General features: G+C 37.3%; 1 protein-coding gene across 11 annotated transcripts in view; it reads left to right on the top strand.

The window, feature by feature from the left end:
- Window positions 1–22,361, top strand: part of SLC4A10 (solute carrier family 4 member 10) — a 347,928-nt gene that overhangs the window by 95,754 nt on the left and 229,813 nt on the right. For 7 of the 11 annotated variants that reach the window (XM_060411134.1, XM_042243808.2, XM_042243810.2 and 4 more), the window contains exon 1: window positions 1,754–2,005. The exons of the other annotated variants lie outside the window; for them this stretch is intronic. In XM_060411134.1, the coding sequence (XP_060267117.1) occupies window positions 1,925–2,005 (81 nt within the window). In that variant the 5' untranslated portion in view covers window positions 1,754–1,924. Of the gene's footprint in view, window positions 1–1,753; window positions 2,006–22,361 lie in introns of those variants that run through there. 11 annotated transcript variants of the gene reach the window in all.

The raw sequence follows: 22,361 nt of genomic DNA, 5'->3' as shown, positions 1-22,361 counted from the left end.
ACACAAAGAAGATGTTTATTATTTTCCACATGAAGACATAAATATAGAAAGGGAGATAGATGTTAAGATATCTCTTAAAGAAAACTTACCTATTTTGATTACAATAAGAGAGTAAATACTGTATGTATAAATCATAATACATATGATTTTCCATTCAGGTATGTCATTGGGTATATACAGCCAAAACTACCAAATGTTTTATATGAACATGTGCAGTGAGAGGCAGTAATTTCTCTAAGGGCATAATGTGGATCAGACTATTAAAGAAAACTAATTTCTTTCTTTTTACAAATAAAAATTAGATCTATTTAAGGTATAATCATTTACCTTAGATTTATTGAGATATAATTGACATATAACATTGTATAAGTTTAATTTGATATACTTACATATTGCAAAAATTACCACCATATGTAACTTTCAAGTATATAACACAATATGATTAACTGTAATCACTATCCTATGCATTTGATCCCTAGAACTTAGTCATCTCATTAAGTGGAAGTTTGGACTTTTGACCAACATCTCCCCTGTGCCTCTACCCATCAGCCTTTTAAAGAAGCCCAATTTCTAAGACTCATTAGTCTCCATGATAGTACAAATTATGCTCAGATGTTCATCAGATGCTGTGAATGGGAGAAGGGAAGTTATACTGGTTTGTAATTAGTTTACACTTAAAAAACAGTTTCTGTATAGTTCTTTTAGCTATCATTAAATTTCATTTAGTTTATATCACATGTATACACATAAAGCATTCATAGGTATATAAAGAAAGTGTCCATTAATTCAGGCTATATATAATGTGAATACTCTTTTAGGGTAATATGTTATATTTGGTGTCCCAATTTTGCATTCAATTAAATATAAGTTTAGTCTTTGTTTTATTTCTAAAACATTATTTTTTATCACATGGTAAAGAGAAAGTATTTCCATTTATAATCTTGGAGGATATTAGTTTTCTATCATCAGACTATTTTATTAATCTGAAAATTCCTTAATTCTACTCTGTTGTGGTAAAAGAGAGCCTTATAAGAATCTCAATGAACACAAATAAGATGCAATGAAAAATCACAATAAAAATGCCAATAACATAGGTTTAATTTCCTAGATTTAGATTTAACCATGCAGTTTTGGAATTTGATAATAGCATTTTGTGTTTTGCATATTAAGTTCTATAGGAGATTTTGTGCCTTTTATTAATAGTATAAAAATTATTTTGATTTGAAGTGTGTTGGTCTGAAAGATGTGAAATAAAAATAGTTCCTGAGAATTAAAAAGTGAATATGCACTTACTTATTCTTAGCTATCTTCTGTTATATACAATTATCAAAGATTGCCAGAAGAAAAATTCATCATTTTTAGGGACTTCTAATTTTAATGGGTTGGATAAGTGATGATGCACATGGTTTGGAAGAAAGAGTCCTTTAAGAGAGAGTACAATGTTGCTTCTTAAATCATTAAAGCTTAGTCATACATGGAGAAAATGCACAATAATTAAGAACTAATGTTTTAACATGGCAACAGATGCATTGGACAGGTAATTAAATAGAACATTGCTTATTTGTAAAGAAATGACAAAAAATTCAAACTTTCCCAGGCACATGAAATCTTTATAGTATCAGAAGTGGGAAACCTGAAAGACGTGACTCATTCTCTGTTTGGATGATGCAGAATTGCTCTAAGCAGTAAGCTTACTGTTTTCAGACAGCATTAGCAGCTTCAGCACATACAACTGTGTCATCCTCCCTAATACGCAGTGTTTATAACTGCAAAGGGGAGATGATAAACAGCATATGAGATCTGATATTTTCATGATGACTTAAACAGATACTGATGGACAGATCTGCTGTTTGATGTTTTCTTCACTAGCCCTGAAGATGCTGAGACATAGAGGTGGCTGTGATTATCTTTTGTAAGACAGGAAATGCAATCTTTAGGGATCTCTGGAAATAGAAAGGTCATGCAGTCTGGAACCTGTGAGTCTTTTCAATCTCTAAGTCATCAGGTATGACCTCATGAATTATAATGATGCTGTTAGACTGTAGAGTTATTGCTTTTTCTAGCTCATTTAGAATAAGCAATGTAATTGTTTATTATTAGATTCTCCCTAGGATATTTGAACAAGTAATATTTATAGTAATAGATGCCAGATAAACAATATGAATTTTAGAAATATGTGTGTGTTTAAGTTTGTGTTTACTTTAGCTTTTTATGGGGATGTGGGAAGTAAAGAAAGAGATCCTTTGTATGTAATTAAGGGCAAGGTTTTGGGCTCTACAGATTTTTCCAGATTAAACCTGAATACAGTCAAATTGCAGCTTTTATTTTGAATGATAAAAATAGCATAAATCTTTCATACTGATAAGTATACACCATAGCTAGCTGCTTATATATAGTGACATATTAAATTGTTTTACCTGGGATTTCTTAAGCAGAGAAATAGATGTTACTGCCACTGTACTGTGCAACCACACAGCAACCCAACTGTGATGAGTAGAATTATCTTTATCAGCATCTGAGCTATTTTCTTGAAATTATCTTTCAGTATCTAAATTGTTTTAAAAGGCATAGCCTTTTAATTATTTTTCAGATCTATTGACATAATGATGCTTTGGTTCTCTTAATGCAGAGATCTGCTAAGGCACTGCTTTATAGACTAAAGCAGATAATAAATCTGTTTTATTCTTTGTTTTTGTTTTTTTGTTTTTTGTTTTTTTTTTTTTTACAAAGAAATCCGGTGCCGTATAAGCTTGTTTAAGATTTTTGACCCAGAGATATTCTACTTTTGATTGCTTTCATTTTCAAAATGAAAGACTTAATTATATTAAACATGTTAACTACAAAGAATAGAAAATCATCACATCAAAGAATGTGGATTTATATATCCATTTTATTCTGAAACCCTGCTATTTATTTTAAACCATTTTCACCTATCATGTTATAATGCATTTAACTTTGTTTTTTTATAGCATATCCTCAGGGTTACATGCTTGGATAAGAAGCCTTGACTCTGTTTGACATTCAAGTTTTGAAGGAATTTTTTTTTTTTTGTATTACACATATTTCTGCCTCAGGATTAGGGGACCTGGCAGATACTTGCCAAGGCATCCCATATTAAATGAACAAAAACAGAGAAAATGTTGCAGCATTTCTCAGAAGATAGTTTTGTCTTCATGATTCCATAGCTTGATTAGGATTTAATGCCCCATCAAGGTAAAATGTTGTATTAAATATGAATATACTTATCAAAGACTAAAAGTGATTTGATTCAGTTAAGGGGTCAGTTTCTCCTTTTTAATTAAAAGCACACTAAAATTTATACCTACTGATATTGACTATTATTTTTTATATGTTATTCAGACTACTTAGCCTGCTTAGATTCTTATTAGCAGGGAAGTTTGCCATATTCTTAAGCTTGATTAGTTTTGGAATGATTTGAATATACCTTTTAGTTGCTACAAAACCTGTTTAATCTGTTAGAATTTATTTCCAGTATTTGCATGTATTAGTCACTATGAGTACATTCTGTTTCTTGGCATCGCTTTGGGATTCCTCTAAGTATTGGTTTCACAACATTCTGCTAGATTTTTCACTGTGTTTGTGACCTTTCAAAAGAACCAAACCATAAAGATTTTTAGTTACTTTCTTCAGTGACACTTAAATGAAGATATCTCAATAATTCTATAAGGTGAAAAAATTACAGTCTTAGTCTCATTTCTCTTACAAGGTGGAGAAAAGTGTTTCTCTGTTGGTATGTCAGAATATATAACATTAAAAAGTAAATATTGGTTAGAATGTCAGAGACATTTAATATAATGTCAATCTTTTTCCTGTACAGCAAGATGATCTTGACCTTTTGAATGGTGAAATTGATTGTAAATCTGCTCAGTAACAATTGCTCATCATCTTTTTGTAATGGTTGCCTTTATTGGTACCATTTTATACATGCATTTCATTATACATTGTAAAGATTTCTAAAGGTAAGCTGTCTGTAAACAACTATTTGGGTAATTGTTCAATTCAGTGAGCATTATGTGAAAGCTGATCATTTGTACAATATTGTATTTGGTGTTGAGAGAAATACAGAAAAGAAAGAGTTGTTTCCTGCTTCCAAGATTATGAGAAAATGTACATAATGAATTGTGCTCACATTTTGAACTGACTTTTCAAAAGTGGTATGCTACTATCAGTTCTAATTTATTAATTGGTGAACCTTAGGATAAGTTACATATAATTCTTTATTCCTCATGTAAATCTCTTGATATTAGAGACGTTAAAGATTGGATCAAACTATAAAATCAAGCATTATATAATTTTGATAACTGCATTAACTTCTTTTATAATACATAAAATTATTTTTATTAGGGCATTATAAACTGTTAATAAAATTCAGTTCAGTTCAGTTCAGTTCAGTTGCTCAGTCGTGTCCGACTCTTTGCGACCCCATGAATTGCAGCACACCAGGCCTCTCTGTCCATCACCAACTCCCGGAGTTCACCCAAAGTCATGTGCATTGAGTCAGTGATGCCATCCAGCCATCTCATCCTCTGTCATCTCCTTCTCCTCCTGCCCCCAATCCCTCCCAGCATCAGGGTCTTTTCCAATGAGTCAACTCTTCGCATGAGGTGGCCAAAGTATTGGAGTTTCAGCCTTGTATGTTTTATAAGCCATAGTTTTCAATTTGAGAGCAAAAATATTGGCAGCATGCAGAAGCAGGGACCCCAACAATCACTTCAAAACAGGGATGTGAACAATTTTCTATAATTCCTCTTTGGGGGTGGTTTAGTCACTTAAGTTGTGTCTGACTCTTGTGATCCCATATACTGTAGCCTGACAGGCTCTTCTGTCCATGGGGATTCTCTAGGCAAGCATACTGGAGTTGGTTGCCATTTCCTTCTCCAGGGGATCTTCCTGACCCAGGAATTGAACTCAGGTCTCCTGCATTGCAGGCAGATTCTTTACCGACTGAGCTATATAGGTTATTATGGAAGGGGATTTTGATTTCAGAGGGATTAAGTTTTGGAAGTAAGGAGTAGCAAGTTTTGGACTGTTTGATGCTAGGTAACCCACTCCAGTACTCTTGCCTGGAAAATCCCATGGACGGAGGAGCCTTGTAGGCTGCAGTCCATGGGGTCGCTAGGAGTCGGACACGACTCGGCAACTTCACTTTCACTTTTCACTTTCATGCACTGGAGAAGGCAATGGCAACCCACTCCAGTGTTCTTGCCTGGAGAATCCCAGGGACGGGGGAGCCTGGTGGGCTGCCGTCTATGGGGTCGCACAGAGTCGGACACGACTGAAGCAACTTAGCAGCAGCAGCAGCAGGTCAGGGTCATATAGGGAGTCTGTTGAATAAATTGGGGAGGATAGGATTTATCTTAGGCTCTGCCAACAACGGTCTGTCTAGTCAAGGCTATGGTTTTTCTAGTGGTCATGTATGGATGTGAGAGTTGGACTATAAAGAAAGCTGAGCGCCGAAGGATTGATGCTTTTGAACTGTGGTGTTGGAGAAGACTCTTGAGAGTCCCTTGGACTGCAAGGAGATCCAACCAGTCCATCCTAAAGGAGATCAGCCCTGGGTGTTCTTGGAAGGACTGATGCTAAAGCTGAAACTCCAATATTTTGGCCACCTGATATGGAGAGTTGACTCATTGGAAAAGACTCTGATGCTGGGAAGTATTGGGGGCAGGAGGAGAAGGGGACGACAGAGGATGAGATGGTTGGATGACATCACTGACTCGATGGACAAGAGTTTGAGTGATCTTCGGCAGTTGGTGATGGTTAGGGAGGCCTGGCATGCTGCAGTTCATGGGGTTGCAAAGAGTCGGACATGACTGAGCGACTGAACTGAACTGACTGAGGAAGGGCACTGGTAGGAACCAGTAGGGAAGTAGACCTTAACCATCTCGCTGTTGGACATACATGCACAACTCTGTTCTCTTCCATACCAGTGTGCTGGCTGAAAGCAGCATGGAGGTGGGTTGTTGTTCAGTTGCTCAGTTGTGTCTGACTCTTTGCATCCCCGTGGGCTGCAGCATGCCAGGCTTCCCTGTCCTTCACCATCTCCTGGAGCTTGCTCATGTCCATCGAGTTGGTGATGCCATCCAACCATCTCATCCTCTGTCGTCCCCTTCTCCTCCTGCCTTCAATCTTTCCCAGCATCAGGGTCTTTTCCAATGAATCAGTTCTCATCAGGTGGCCAAAGTATTGGAGTTTTAGCATCAGTCCTTCCAATGAATATTCAGGACTGATCTCCTTTAGGATGGACTGGTTGGATCTCCTTGCCATCCAAGGGACTCTCAAGAGTCTTCTCCAACACCACAGTTCAAAAGTATCAATTCTTCGGTGCTCAGTCTTCTTTATGGTCTAGATCTCACATCTATACATGACTATTGGAAAAACCATACCTTTGACTATATGGACCTTTGTTGGCAAAATTACGTCTCTGCTTTTTAATATGCTGTCTAGGCTTGTTTTAGCTTTTCTTCCAGGGAGCAGGCATCTTTTAATTTCATGGCTACAGTCACCATCTGCAGTGATTTTTGGGCCCAAGAAAATAAAATCTCTCACTGATTCCATTGTTTCCCCATCTATTTGCCATGAAGGGAAGTGGGTAGAGAAGATCCAAAAGCCTTATTTCTCTGGAATCCTAGGCTGGTGCATGCTGCCCAGTAATGCTTATATTCTTGAATTAAAGCAATAGAAAATTATTTACAAGTTCTCCTTGTTTGTATGGTATGGTAGTTAAGCATCCAGACTGCCATCCATGATCACTAGATTCAAGTCTTAGCTATACCACTTACCAGCTGTATGATTGTGGGCAAGTTACTTAACCTTTCTGGCTTTCAGTTTCCTCAGTGTGATACAGACGTAGTAATGGTGTCTGTGTCAAAGAATTGTGAAGGTCAAATGAGTTAAGGCATGTAAAGCACCTTAAGAGTTCTGAAATATACTAAGCACACTACTGCCAATGTTACTTAGTGGCAGACATTGTTATATACATTCTTAGAGCTAGGATGAGCTATTGGTAATGGTCATTGTGAGTTTAATTTTGACCTCACCCTCATTCTTCTTTTCAAGTAAGAAATTCAGCTAAAAACACTTCATAACAGTAGATTACTGAGTCTTTGGGAAAGCTTAACAGCAATATCAGGTCTTTTTTTAAAGTACTAGTTAGAGATTAAAATTAAGGAGTAAAATCAAGGTTTAAATAATAGAGATGTTATAGAGCTTAGGTTTAATGACCTGAGTTATTTTTTAAATCGTAAAAAATATCCTTGATGAAGACTCTTCACTCAAATTTATACATAGCTTGTTTTAGCAATTTTATTTGTTAATGAAAATTTATATTCTAGATGAAAGACTAAATTGAAATATAAATACAATACTATATATGAATACAGCAGTTCAAGTTCCTGTTTGATAGAGTATAATATTTTGAATTACTAATGCTTATTTAATGTAAAGACATCAATGTGCTTAAGAATTGTCAAACTCCTAAGTACAAGTGTGTAATTTGGTGCTTAGATGAAACCTAAATCTAAATCTTAAGTAATCTTGTGTTACATTTTGTGACAGTTTTGCATTTTACTTCTGTTCTCTTGAGCAATTTTCTCAGTGTGCAGCTATTTCCCTCGAATTGGCACAAGGTCGATCAAATTGCCGATCAAATTTCAGCACAATGCAATTTGTTAAAGCAAACAAAAAGCCAAACATGCAAAACCCTGTAGTATTGCAGTAAGCGCAGTACAGGGCAAGGATATAAAGACCAATAGGTCCTTGCCTTCAGGAAATCATAGATAGTGAATTGTAAACACTAAATACAAATGACTATCACGGAATGTGAAAAGTAGTGAGTGCCATAGAGGTTCAAAAATGAGATGAAAGAGGCATAAATCATTCTGCTGAGTTCAGCTGGCAGAATATTTCAAGCTAAGTGAGGAGAGAGAAAGAAAAGCTAGATGAGGAGTTGGGGAAGTATGTCAAGGGGCATATGAGGTAGACCTTGAAGACTGGCCAAGACAGGAAAAAGGCCATTTTGGATAGAGGAAATGACATGAGCAAAAGTTGGGAGACAGAATGCCAATAATATGTTTGAATAGTATGCAATGGTTCATTTTGGTCTATAGCCCAGTCGGTAACTCAGATTATCAAAGGAAAGATTTGTGGGGACCAGATAATGTAGAATCTTGAGTGTTATATTATGAATTTCTAAACTGAAAACATTTGTGTGCTGAACTAATTATTTTGGGGAGAAAATAAAATAAAAGATTAAAAAACAGCACTATATTTTGCAGTCATATTCAGAGCTCTAACCCTCCTGAGACTTTGAAAATGAAAATTAAATTCCTGAGTAGATTTAGTAGTTAGTAGACAAGGTAGGGGGTAGAAGCAAAATGAAGGATTTTAATCAAATTCTCTATCAGAGTTGCACGTGAGAGCATTTCTCGGTCTGTCCACAACCACTCAGGAGTCCTAAGAGACCTCCTGCTTGTCCCTGATGTAAACTCCATTTTATTGTTAAGTAATCAGCTTTAGCTTTGGCTTTATTTTAGACATTTCCTAGACCAAGGACAATCTAGAAGGATCATTTTAATACAATGAATATGCATGTCACTATGGTGAATATTTGGCTAATAAAGACTTTGTCTTAGGAAAAATTAGAAGGAGAAATTGCTACTGATAATCATGGAAGTTACAGGGATATTTAAGCTCTGCTTATTGCTAATATAGCAATGTTAAAGTAAGTGTAATTGCTAATACATTTAATATCATCTATAAATTTTCTATTCCATACACCAGAACTTATTTAGTATTGTGTGAGGTTAGTAGCAGATCTCCCTTAGGTGTGACATCTGAGATGTGACTTTTGTTATCAGGAGGATAGCATTTGTGCATGGGAATTGGAAAAATTGGAATTGAATACTCTTATTTAGTACATCATCCATATAAATGATGTCAGAAGTAAACATGGAATTCCACAGTGTAAGTAAAAATGAAACCAGACACTGTTGCTCTTCTGGCCCTTTATTTAGAGCAATAGCAGACCCATGTAATTGAGAATACTCAGTTTCTTTCTGTAGAATACTGCATTATTTGAAAAACCTATTTTTCTAGACATTTCTATGAAGTTGTTCTTATTAATCCTGTGACTTCATGTTGCCTTGGGAAATAGCTATACATATGGTAGTGGTATTGGCCCAGCAAATTTTCAATACTTATTTTAGAACCATAGGTCCATTTGTGGGAGAAACTTTGGAGAATATTGGATTTTAGGTTTTTTAAAAAAAACTTTTAAACATTCAAACACTTTTTACCTTGCTTGCATGCTCAGTCATTCAGTTGTGTCCAACTCTGTGACTCCATGGACTATATAGCCTGCCAAGCTCCTCTCTCCATGGGATTTTCCAGGCAAGAATACTGGAGTGGTTTGCCATTTCCTCCTCCAGAGGATCTTCTTGATCCAGGGATCAAACTCATGTCTCCTGCATCTCCTGCATTGGCAGGTGGATTCTTTACCACTGAGCTGCCGGCAAGCCCTCCTTAAAAAACAGATAAAAGACATTGACTGAAATGATCCTTTCCTTATCCCAAGTCTTTTAGAAAATGATAATACAGGAATATAAATAAGTTAAAAAGACAATTGAATAATCTTTGATTAAATTTCTCTTTATAAAAGGCAACAGAACTTGGTTCATGAAATACTGTAATTCAAAATATGCTGCATATAAATGTATATTATCTATTTCTAGCCAATCCTTTTTTTGGTCAAAATTTTATTCAAACTCATAATAATTTGTTGAGTCTATTGTATAGTGTGGAGGGAGGCAGTGTAGCACAGTAGTTAAGAGCCAGAGTTATGGAGCTGGATTTGTTTGTTTAGATCCTATATTCTCCATTTACAGACATAGTTTATTTTAGTAATGTTATCTAATCTCTCTCTTCCTCAGTACTGTCATCTATAAAATGAGGATACTAATGTGCTAATCTCTAGGCTTGTAATGAAAATCAATCAAGTTAATGAATTAGTATAAGTAAATTACTTGAAACAGTGCCTAGCTTAATAAATATTGCTTATTAAATTTAGTCCCCACTGAACTAGGTAAAGTTGAGGAGAAAGCTACAAAAGATAAACAAGATATAAAATAAATCCATCACCTGAAGGAATTTGGGTGTGTGTGTGCTCAGTTGTGTCCAGCTGTTTGCAACCTCAGGGACTGTAGCCTGCCAGGCTCCTCTGTCCATGGAATTTTCCAGGCAAGAATACTGGAGCGGGTTGCCATTCCCTCCTCCAGGATCTTCCTGACCCAGCGAGCGAACCCCTATCTCTTGTGTCTCCTGCATTGGCAGGCAGAGTCTTTACCACTAGATTCACCTGGGAAGGAATTTACATTTTTGTATGTGTAAAGTATCATATATAATGTTATATATATAATATGCATACATAAATACACATATTTAGTACATATGTATGTATAGTGTTAGTTGCTCAGTCATGTCCGACCTTCGCGACCCCATGAACTGTAGCCTGCCAGATTCCCCTGTCCATGGAATTCTCCAGGCAAGAATACTGGAGTGGATTGCCCATTCCCTTCTCCAGGGGATCTTCCCAACCCGCGGACTGAACCTGGGTCTCCTGCGTTGCCAGCAGATGCTTTTACCATCTGAGCCATGCAATAACACCCATATATACATACATACACACATATATAATAGCTTGTCTAAGATCAAAATTGTCTACAAAAGATAGGATGATGTGGGGTTCAAACCAGGAGGTCTAACTGAGCTCTTGTTCTTAACTACTGTGTTATATATATGGCTTAGAGCTATATACATTCAAATTATATTTTAAATAGCCATGTACAAGTTCATATGTTGTAAATGCCAAATTGAGACGAGAGACATCAAGGTAAACTGAAAGTTCTGTGGAAGACTTCATGGAAGAAGGGTGATAAGTTTCATATGACCCACTCTTTGATCTCTTTTTTACTGCAAATAACATGTGTAAAGTCTTTAGCACAGTTTCTACCATAGGTACTCAATAAATTATAGTTGTTATTATTATCATAATCTTTCTGATAATTTCTTCTAGATCTCCCTTAATTGGACAATGTGTATTTGAAATCCTTAATTCTAATCTGTACTCATGACTTAAATTACCCACCAGTGATTCTTAATTGTCATTATGCATCAAAATAAAATGTCTAGCTTTTAAAAAATATTGATACTCTAGGCTTATTTCAGAAGTATTAAATAATATGGATTTATAACCCATGTTTTTATATTTGCAATAAACTTTCCAAGTGAATCTGATGGGCAGCCAAAATTGAGAACTGCTGCTTTACATGGTGATGAATTGCAATTCTGTGCCTTAAATTTGCACCTTAACCTCTGTCTAGTGTTCCAGACATAGCATCTCTGCTCATTTATCTTATCAATATCTCAAACTTGGTATATCCTAAGCAAAACTTACTATTTAATCTTCAAGACCTCTTTGTTTTTCCTAGCATAATGACCTAATAATAATTCTCAACTTTTTAATCCCGACCATACGTCCACTTACTCACCAAGTAATGTAGAGTGTTTCTCCTAAGGAGTCTAAAATTTACCTTTTCTTTCCATTCTCCATTGTCTTGACCTCAGTGTAAATTCACATTCATTTCTCACCTGGACTGTTGTAGTCATTTCTTAATTGATACTTCTTTTTCTTCCCATTGCTCATCTCCAAGGCAGCCTACTCACCAATCAGCTGCCAGAGTATTCTTTCTAAGATGGAAACCAGAAACAGATATTTCCCTACTTAAATTCATTCTAAGGCTCCCCATTACTTTCATAATTTTTGGAGTTCAGATAAGTGAGAACATGCAATACTTATCTTCCCTTCTGTGACTTATTTCACTTTGCATAGTGCCCTCAAGCTTTATCCATTTCACTGCAAATGGCAAGCTTGCCTTCTTTCTCATGGCTAAATGATATTCTGTTGCATTTACTCCATTCATTCATTTATTGATATACACTTAGATTGTTCCCATATTTTGGGTATTGTCAGTAGTGTGGCAGTGAACATGGAAGTGCAGATACCTCTTTGAGACAGTTATTTCATTACCTTCGAATACATACCCAGAAGTGGTACTGCTAGATCATATGGTAGTTCTATTTTTAATTTTTCGAGGAATGAGGAAGTGACATTTAAACTTAGCCATTTTTAGTTAAACTCACTCTAAATTCTACAAGTTAGAGACAGGCTCTCTCAAACATTTTAAAATGCTGTTCTCTTTGCCTATAATGTCTTTAGTCCCTCATTGCACTTGTTTTTACCTGGTTAACTATTTCTTATGTCTCAAGATTTATTTATATTAAGCACTGCCTCCTTTTGAAACATTCCTTCATCTCTTCAGAGTGAATTAGATGTTTTTCACATGGGTTCTTATGGATTCTTTAGCTATTTACCTTAAATGAAGCCCAATACATGCTGTATTGAAGCCGTTGATTTTCCTGTCTTGACTGTGAGCTGTTTCAAAAGCCAGATGTGTTTTACTTTTTCACACCAGCACTAATGTTGTTCCTGGCACACCATAACTACTTAATAAATTTTTGTTGAATATCCAAATGGGTAATTAGTATGAAATGTTTGTGTAAACATATAGTCTAGGTCACTTTGGACACCATTAGGAATTTATATTCACTGAGGTGTGTAACTCTTTCCCATTTTCTATTTCCTATCTCTGCACTGATCACTGAGGAAGGCTTTCTTATCTCTCCTTGATGTTCTTTGGAACTCTGCATTCAGATGGGTATATCTTTCCTTTTCTCCTTTGTGTTTCGCTTCTCTTCTTTTCTCAGCTATTTGTAAGGCCTCCTCAGACAGCCATTTCTCCTTTTTGTATTTCTTTTTCTTGGGGATGGTCTTGATACTGCCTCCTATACAATGTCACGAACCTCCATCCATAGTTCTTGAGGCACTCTATCAGATCTAATCCCTTGAATCTATTTGTCACTTCCCTCGTATAATCATAAGGGATTTGATTTAGGTCATACCTGAATGGTCTGGTGGTTTTCCCTACTTTCTTCAATTTAAGTCTGAATTTGGCAATGAGGAGTTCATGATCTGAGCCACAATCAGCTCCCAGTCTTGTTTTTGCTGACTGTATAAAGCTTCTCCATCTTTGGCTGCAAATAATATAATCAGTCTGACTTTGGTATTGACGATCTGGTGATGTCCATGTGTAGAGTCTTCTCTTGTGTTGTTGGAAGAGGGTGTTTGCTATGACCAGTGTGTTCTCTTGGCAAAACTCTATTAGCCTTTGCCCTGCTTCATTCTGTACTCCAAGACCAAATTTGCCTGTTACTCCTGGTGTTTCTTGACTTCCTACTTTTGCATTCCAGTCCCCTCTAATGAAAAGGACATCTTTTTGGTGTTAGTTCTAGATAGTGTTATAGGTCTTCATAGAACTGTTCAACTTCAGCTTCTTCAGCATTACTGGTCGGGGCATAGATTTGGATTACTGTTATATTGAATGGCTTGCTTTGGAAATGAACAGAGATCATTCTCTCATTTTTGAGGTTGCATGCATGTACTGCATTTTGGACTCTTTTGTTGGCTATGATGGCTACTCCATTTCTTCTAAGGGATTCTTGACCACAGTAGTAGGCATAATGGTCATCTGCGTTAAATTCACCCATTTAAGTCAATTTTAGTTCGCTAATTCCTAAAATGTTGATTTTCACTCTTGCCATCTCCTGTTTGACCACTTCCAATTTACCTTGATTCCTGGACCTAACATTCCAGGTTCCTATGTAATATTGCTCTTTACAGCATCGAACCTTGCTTCTATCACCAGTCACATCCACAAATGGGTGGTGTTTTCGCTTTGGCTCCATCTCTTCTTTCTGGAGTTATTTCTCCACTGATCTCCAGTAGCATATTGGGCACCTACCGACCTGGTGAGTTCATTTTTCAGTGTCCTATCTTTTTGTCTTTTCATACTGTTCATGGGGTTCTCAAGGCAAGAATACTGAAGTGGTTTGCCATTCCCTTCTCCAGTGGACCACGTTTTGTTAGAACTCTCCATCATGACCTGTCAATCTTGGGTGGCCCTACATGCAATGGATCATAGTTTCATTGAGTTAGACAAGGCTGTGATCAGATTTGTTAGTTTTTTATGATTGTGGTTTTCAGTCTGTCTGCCCTTGGATGGAGAAGGATAAGAGGCTTATGGAAGCTTCCTTATGGGAGAGACCGACTGAGGGGGAAACTGGATCTTGTTCTGATGGGCGGGGCCATGCTCAGTTCAGTTCAGTTCAGTTCAGTCACTCAGTCATGTTCGACTCTTTGTGACCCCATGTACTACAGTACCCCAGGCCTCCCTATCCATCACCAACTCCCGCAGTTTACTCAAACTCATGTCCATTGAGTCGGTGATGCCGTCCAACCATCTCATCCTCTGTTGTCCCCTTCTATTCCTGCCTTCAATCTTTCCCAGCATCAGGGTTTTTTCAAATGTCAGTCCTTCCCATCAGGTGGCCAAAGTATTGGAGTTACAGCTTCAACATCAGTCCTTCCAATGAATATTCAGGACTGATTTCCTTTAGGATGGACTGGTTGGATTTCTTTGCAGTCCAAGGGACTCTCAAGAGTCTTCTCCAACACCACAGTTCAAAAGCATCAATTCTTTGGTGCTCAGCTTTCTTTATAGTCCAACCCTCACATCCATACATGACTACTGGAAAAACCATAGCCCTGATTATACAGACCTCTGTTGACAAAGTGATGTCTCTGCTTTTGAATATGCTATCTAGGTTGGTCATAACTTTTCTTCAAAGTGTAAGCATCTTTTAATTTCATGGCTGCAGTCACCATTTTCAGTGATTTTGGAATCCCCCAAAATAAAGTCTGACACTGTTTCTGCTGTTTCCCATCTATTTCCCATGAAGTGATGGGACCAGATGCCATGATCTTAGTTTTCTCAATTTACTGGGCCATACTCAGTAAATCTTTAATCCAATTTTCTGTTGATGGGCGGGGCTGTGTGGCGGAGGTAATGAAGATAATGGCGCCTCCTTCAAAAGGTCCCATGCATGCACTGCTACACTCAGTGCCCCCAGCCCTGCAGCAGGCCAGCCCTGACCCTTGCCTCCACCAGAGACTCCCGAACCCTCATGGGCTAGTCTGGGTCAGTCTCTTGTGGGGTCACAGCTCCTTTCTCATGGGTCCTGTTGCCCACAATGTTTTGTTTGTGCTCCCCACGAGTTTGTTTCCCCAGTCCTGTGTAAGTTCTCACAGCTCTGAGTGAGTGAGTGAGTGAGTGAGTGAGTGAGTGAGTGAAGTCGCTCAGTCATGTCCAACTCTTTGCAACCCCATGGACTGTAGCCTACCAGGCTCCTCGGTCCATGGAATTCTCCAGGCAAGAACACTGAACTGGGTTGCCATTTCCTTCTCCAGGGGATATTCCTGACCCAGGGATCGAACCCAGGTCTCCTGCATTGTAGGCAGATGCTTTACCATCTGAGCTACCAGGGAAGCTCACAGCTCTATAGTGGGATTAATGGCAACCTCCTTCAAGAGGGCTTATACCATACCCAGATTTATTGCACCCAGAGCTGCTGCCCCTGAAGCAGTCCACTGCTGACCCATACCTCCTCAGGAAACACTCAAACACTGTTCTGTCTCAGTCTCTGTGGGGTCTCTGGGTCCTGGTGTATACAAGGTATGTTTGAGCCCTCTGAGCATCTCTTGGGGGTATGGGGTTTGATTCTAAATGTCATTTCACCTCTCCTACCATCTTGCTGGGGCTTCAAAGACTAGAGATCTCTTCAAAAAAAATTAGAGATACCAAGAGAATATTTTTCATGCAAAGATGGGCTCAATAAAGAACAGAAATTATACGGACCTAACAGAAGCAGAAAATATTAAGAAGAGGTGGCAAGAATACACAGAAGAACTATACAGAAAAGATCTTCACTACCCAGATAATCATGGTGGTGTGATTACTCACCTAGAGCCACAGATCCTGGAATGTGAAGTCAAGTGGGCCTTAGGAAGCATCACTATGAACAAAGCTAGTGGAGGTGATGGAATTCCAGTTGAGCTATTTCAAATCCTAAAAGATGATGCTGTGAAAGTGCTTCAATCAATATGCTAGCAAATTTGGAAAACTCAGCAGTGGCCCCAGGACTGAAAAAGGTCAGTTTTCATTCCAATCCCAAAGAAAGGCAATGCCAAAGAATGCTCAGACTACCACACAAATGTGCTCATCTTACATGCTAGCAAAATAATCCTCAAAATTCTCCAAACCAGGCTTCAACAGTATGTGAACCGTGAACTTCCAGATGTTCAAGCTGGATTTAGAAAAGGTAGAGGAACCAGAGATCAAATTACCAACATCCGCTGGATCATGGAAAAAGCAAGAGAGTTCCAGAAAAACATCTACTCCTGCTTTATTGACTATGCGAAAGCCTTTGACTGTGTGGATTATAACAAACTGGAAAATTCTTCAAGAGATGGGAATACCAGACCACCTGACCTGCATCCTGTGAAATCTGTATGCAGGTCAAGAAGCAGCAGTTAGATGGAGATGGAACAATGGACTGGTTCCAAATCTGGAAAGGAGTACATCAAGGCTGTATATTGTCACCCTGTTTATATGCAGAGTACATCATGAGAAATGCTGGGCTGGATGAGCACAAGTTGGAATCAAGATTGAAGGAATAAACATCAAGAACCTCAGATACGCAGATGACACCACCCTTATGGCAGAAAGCGAAGAACTAAACAGCCTCTTGATGAAGATGAAAAAAGAGAGTGAAAAAGTTGGCTTAAAACTCAGCATTCAGAAAACTACGATCATGGCATCTGGCCCCATCACTTTGTGGCAAATAGATGGGGAAACAGTGACAGACTTTATTTTGGGGGAGGCTCCAAAATCACTGCAAATGGTGACTGAAGCCATAAAATTAAAAGATGCTTGCTCCTTGGAAGAAAATTTATGAACAACCTAGACAGCATATTAAAAAGCCAGCAAATGTCTGTTTAGTCAAGACTATGGTTTTTCCAGTAGTCGTATGGATGTGAGAGTTGGACTATAAAGAAAGGTGAGTGCGGAAGTACTAACTCAATGGTCATGAGTTTGATTAAACTGGGCGAGTTGGTAATGAACAGGGAGGTCTGTCGTACAGTAATCCATGGGGGTCTCAAATAGGTGGACGTGACTGAGTGATTGAACTGAACTGAGCTGAACTGATTCCCACTGCTTGTATGATAACTGGCATATGTTAAATTATTAGTAAATATTAACTTAATAGGTGGATTATGTGATGTAAGTTTAAGAATAGTGAGTATAAATTTATTGAGGGGTTTTTGTGCTGTGAATTAGAGATTAGAAAATTTGATAATAGTTACAATGAACTATAATAGTAGCATAATAAACATTAATAATAGAATAATTTTAAGAAGAGAATATTACCCTGGTAGATATTTTCTGAAAGGATAGCAAAGATAAAGGAAAATCAGGAGACTTTTTGTAAAACTACAAAGTAGAATACCCACAGCTAGTTTTCCTTTCTCCCAAAATCCCATGAAGAAAAGAAGTAATGGTATTTTTAACCTTTTTTCTAGGCTAAAACTATATTAAGGTGTGGAGAATGGGAGAGGAAAAAGAAAACAGTGGCATATTTTGTCAGTCAAAAAACAGGAGGAAAATGCCAAATGATGTGGCTAACAGAGAACACAGAATTGTTAACTGGCAGTGGCAAAAGCTGAGAAACAGCCCAATATATATTGAAATATCCTGAACAGGACCAGATACCTCTGAAAGAGAATCAAGCTACTAGTGTAGTGCATTGAAATTCAGTTATATTTCTGGATCATCTTCCTCCTTCACTTCAATCAACTGGCAAATATTCCAGTGCCACTCCATCAGTCGACTGAAGTTTTATTCTATGGAGGGGGTAAAATAGAATCTCTTTGGACTGAAAAGCCCAGGAACAGATCAATTCGTAAAACACATATTAAAAACAACTTCAGTAAGAATACTGTGATCCCAACTCTCCTCCATTTTGCTCCTAGAAAGTTGACAGCCAGGCCTTCATCTGCCAGGCACGATAATAAAAGATACAAGTGGACTCAACAAGCTCAGGACGGATGTCCCAGACATATTGACATCAGGTTCCCCCAAGAAACAACCAAAGCAAATCACTTTACAATATGCTCAAAGCTGACAAGTCCTATCCAAATACACAGGGCTTCCAATTCACTTTTTTATTTCATCCTTGTACGTATGAGCATGAAAGCAAAGAAAGCAAGACCTCTGAGGAGAACTTCTAACATAAAAGATAGAGACCATTTTTTTTTAAATTTGATATGAAAAACAAAGGTAACTAAAGAAAAAGTAAACAAGTAGAACTACATCAAATTAAAAAGCTGTAAAGGAAGCTATCAACAAAAAATCAGGCAACCTACTGAATGCAAATCATATATCTGATAAGGGATAAATATGTAGAGAACTCACACAACTCAGTAGCAAACAGGATTGGATTAAAAAGTGGGCAGAGCACTGGAATAGACATTTTTTTTTTCCCACAGAAAATGTGTGGACACCCAACAGGTACATAAAAAGTTTCTCACTAATTATCAGGGAAATGCAAATGAAAACCACATAAGATATCACTTCATACCTGTTAAAATGGCTGTTATCAAAAAGCCAACAAATGGCAAGTGTTGGAGAGGATGTGGAGAAAGGGAATCCCTATGTACTGTTGGTGGAAATGTAAATTGGGGAAACCACTATGGAGACTCTTCGAAATTAGAACTACCAAATGTCCTAGCAATTCCACATCTGGGTATTTATCCAAAGAAAATGAAAGCACTAACTCAAAAGATATATATGTATGTCCTAACATTCCTGAAAGTAATGTTTATCTTATTTTAATTTTTTTTTCTTTATATCCTTCATTTTCTTGGCTCAGGGTTCTTTCTTGCATCTCAGACATTCTTTCTGGGGTAGTTTTATTTCCTCCTGATGTATTTACTTAAGTTCCTTTAGAAAGGGTGCCTTAGTGATAAATTCTCTTAATTTCTATTTGTCTAAAGTATGTTTCTTGAATGGTAGCTTAACTAAATATTTACTTCTAGAGTAATGATTTTTTCTCAGTATTCTGAATATATTATTTTACTGTCTTCTGGCTTCTATTTTTATTAGTTTGTTATTCCTTTGTAGGTAATCTTTTTTTTTTCCTTGCTACTTTACAAATGTGTCATTCTGCAGTTCCACGTGATATGTGTATGTATGAATTGTCTTTTAATTATTCTGTTTGTAATTCATTGTGATTCCTGAATCTGAGGATTCATGTCTTCTATCAATTTTGGAAGATTTTGACCTATTTTCAAACAGTTGGAGGAGGAAATGGCAACCCGCTCCAGTATTCTTGCCTGGAGAATCCCATGGATGGAGGAGCCTGGTGGGCTACAGTCCACAGGGTTGCAAAGAGTCGGACACGACCGAGCGACTTCACTTTCAGTTTACAAACAGTACTTCATTTTCTCTATTCTCATTTTCTAGAACTCAAGTGTATGTTAGACTTTATCATATTATCCCTCATTTAAAAAAAATCTACTTATTTTTCACAATGTTTTTCTGTGATACATTCTGTATAATTTTTTCAGATATTTTCCCCAATTTCTTAATTGTCTCTCCAGCCCACTGTTTTTACCCATTCATGGAATTTTAAATTTCAAGAATATTATATATGTGTGTGTGTGTATATATATACAAAAGACCTACAAGACAGATGGAGGCTTGTAAGGCATTTTATATGCAAGTAATAAACTCTGGAAAATTCTGAAAGAGATAGGAATACCAGACCACTTGACCTGCCTCTTGAGAAACCTATATGCAGGTCAGGAAGAAGCAGTTAGAACTGGACATGGAACAACAGACTGGTTCCAAATAGGAAAAGGAGTACATCAAGGCTGTATATTGTCACCCTGCTTATTTAACTTGTATGCAGAGAACATCATGAGAAACGCTGGGCTGGAAGAAACACAAGCTGGAATCAAGATTGCTGGGAGACATATCAATAACCTCAGATATGCAGATGACACCACCCTCATGGCAGAAAGTGAAGACGAACTAAAAAGCCTCTTGATGAAAGTGAAAGAGGAGAGTGAAAAAGTTGGCTTAAAGCTCAACATTCAGAAAACGAAGATCATGGCATCTGGTCCCATCACTTCATGGGAAATAGATGGGGAAACAGTGGAAACAGTGTCAGACTTTATTTTTCTGGGCTCCAAAATCACTGCAGATGGTGACTGCAGCCATGAGATTAAAAGATGCTTACTCCTTGGAAGAAAAGTTATGACCAACCTAGATAGCATACTGAAAAGCAGAGATATTACTTTGCCGACTAAGGTCTGTCTAGTCAAGGCTATGGTTTTTCCTGTGGTCATGTATGGATGTGAGAGTTGGACTGTGAAGAAAGCTGAGCGCTGACGAATTGATGCTTTTGAGCTGTGGTGTTGGAGAAGACTCTTGAGAGTCCCTTGGACTGCAAGGAGATCCAACCAGTCCATTCTGAAGGAGATCAACCCTGGGATTTCTTTGGAAGGAATGATGCTAAAGCTGAAACTCCAGTACTTTGGCCACCTCATGCGAAGAGCTGACTCATTGGAAAGGACTCTGATGCTGGGAGGGATTGAGGGCAGGAGGAGAAGGCGACGACAGAGGATGAGATGGCTGGATGGCATCACCGACTCGATTGATGGACGTGAATCTGAGTGAACTCCGGGAGTTGGTGAGGGATGGGGAGGCCTGGCGTGCTGCGATTCGTGGAGTCTCAAAGAGGCGGACACGACTGAGCGACTAAACTGAACTGAACTGAATGTGGAGAGAGTAAAGACAGCATGAAGCAGCAGCAGGAAATTTAGCAGCAGTTAGCATCGTTTTTCTGGGTACTAAGTTGGGTTAATCTGGAGAAATGAGGATGTAAGAGGACTCAGTGACAAGGCAGGAGTTGAGAATTCAAAACAAGCAAACAAATCTGGAGGATCACATGGGCAAACAAAACAGAATTATAAAGAATGATTGCCCATTAGAATATTTTTGACTAATTGAAATTGTTCTTAATGTCTCATACACTTTTTATCCTTAAACCATTAGATGTAAGGCCCCCTAGGAGGCCTAACAGGAGAGATAGTATTCTTTGAATCACAGTGATGGTAATAAATACAGTATTATAGGTTGTGATGAAGGTAATCCTGAGCCAGAGATAGCTTAGCATTGCAAGATTTTCATCACTAAGCTTCTCAACATTTTAACCTTTCAGTATTTCGAGCCTGACTCTGGACTACTTCATTTCCCTGTCATAACTCTACAGTCTCTAATAGGTCTTTAAAATTTGCATGGGTGAAGTTTTCCAAGTGAAAGAGAGAAAAATCTTAAATTTCTACATGATGATTAGTTTATGCCTTCTTATCCCTATTCCTATGACAGAGGAATACTTAGTCTCAGTTCTATTTTTTCTTGTATGTGTAAAGATGAAATAACACATTTACTTTGCATAAGCAAATGAAACCTAATTGCCACCTCCCCAGTTAGACACTTTAGAAGTGGACTTATTGCCTTTTTATTAAAAAACACCAAGAGGAGAAAGATTTCTCGTGCTACTTTAGAATAAATAAATATATTTCATATAATTCAGGTGGTACAGTGTATAAATTAGATGGATTGAATTTATATTACCATGAAATGGTATAGTCTATATTTTAAAGTAGATACAAGATTTAAATACCTAATTTCAAAATAATATGCTAGTAAAAATATATGGTTTCATTTATTTTATTGAAATATAATATACTAAGTGAAACTCAAGCCTGGTATATGCTTAGATTTCAGTTCAGCTAGTATTTATTGAACTCTTATGAAATGTTAATCTCTGAGCTAATGCTTTCTCATATATTGCACTGTGTAATACAGCATAATATAATTAGAGGTTAAACAATTAACCTTTTTCAATTTGTATAATGCTTTAGCTCACATGGAAAAATGAAAAAAAAAAAAAAAAAGGATCTCTCCAGAGTAAATATGGACACATATGGTGAATAGTAACATTGAATTCAGTGTTAATTTTCACTTTTTATATTTTCACAATTTAAAATAAAAAGTAATGAGATGGATAAGAAAAGCAGAAAATTAAAATTCTGCAGGTTTTCATTGAAACAGTAGCAACCCATTATTAAAGCAAAGTATGATAATAATATAGTATGTGACACGTTAAAGTTATAGAAAACATGTTTTAACATTTGTAAAGTGAAATGAGCTCTCAGGTCATGTTTATAAAGTACATGTGTCTGTATGTTCCTGCTACTG

The sequence above is a fragment of the Ovis aries genome, chromosome 2 (assembly GCF_016772045.2).
Source record: "Ovis aries strain OAR_USU_Benz2616 breed Rambouillet chromosome 2, ARS-UI_Ramb_v3.0, whole genome shotgun sequence".
NCBI lineage: Eukaryota > Metazoa > Chordata > Mammalia > Artiodactyla > Bovidae > Ovis > Ovis aries.
This window is presented reverse-complemented; position numbering and strand designations above follow the sequence as displayed.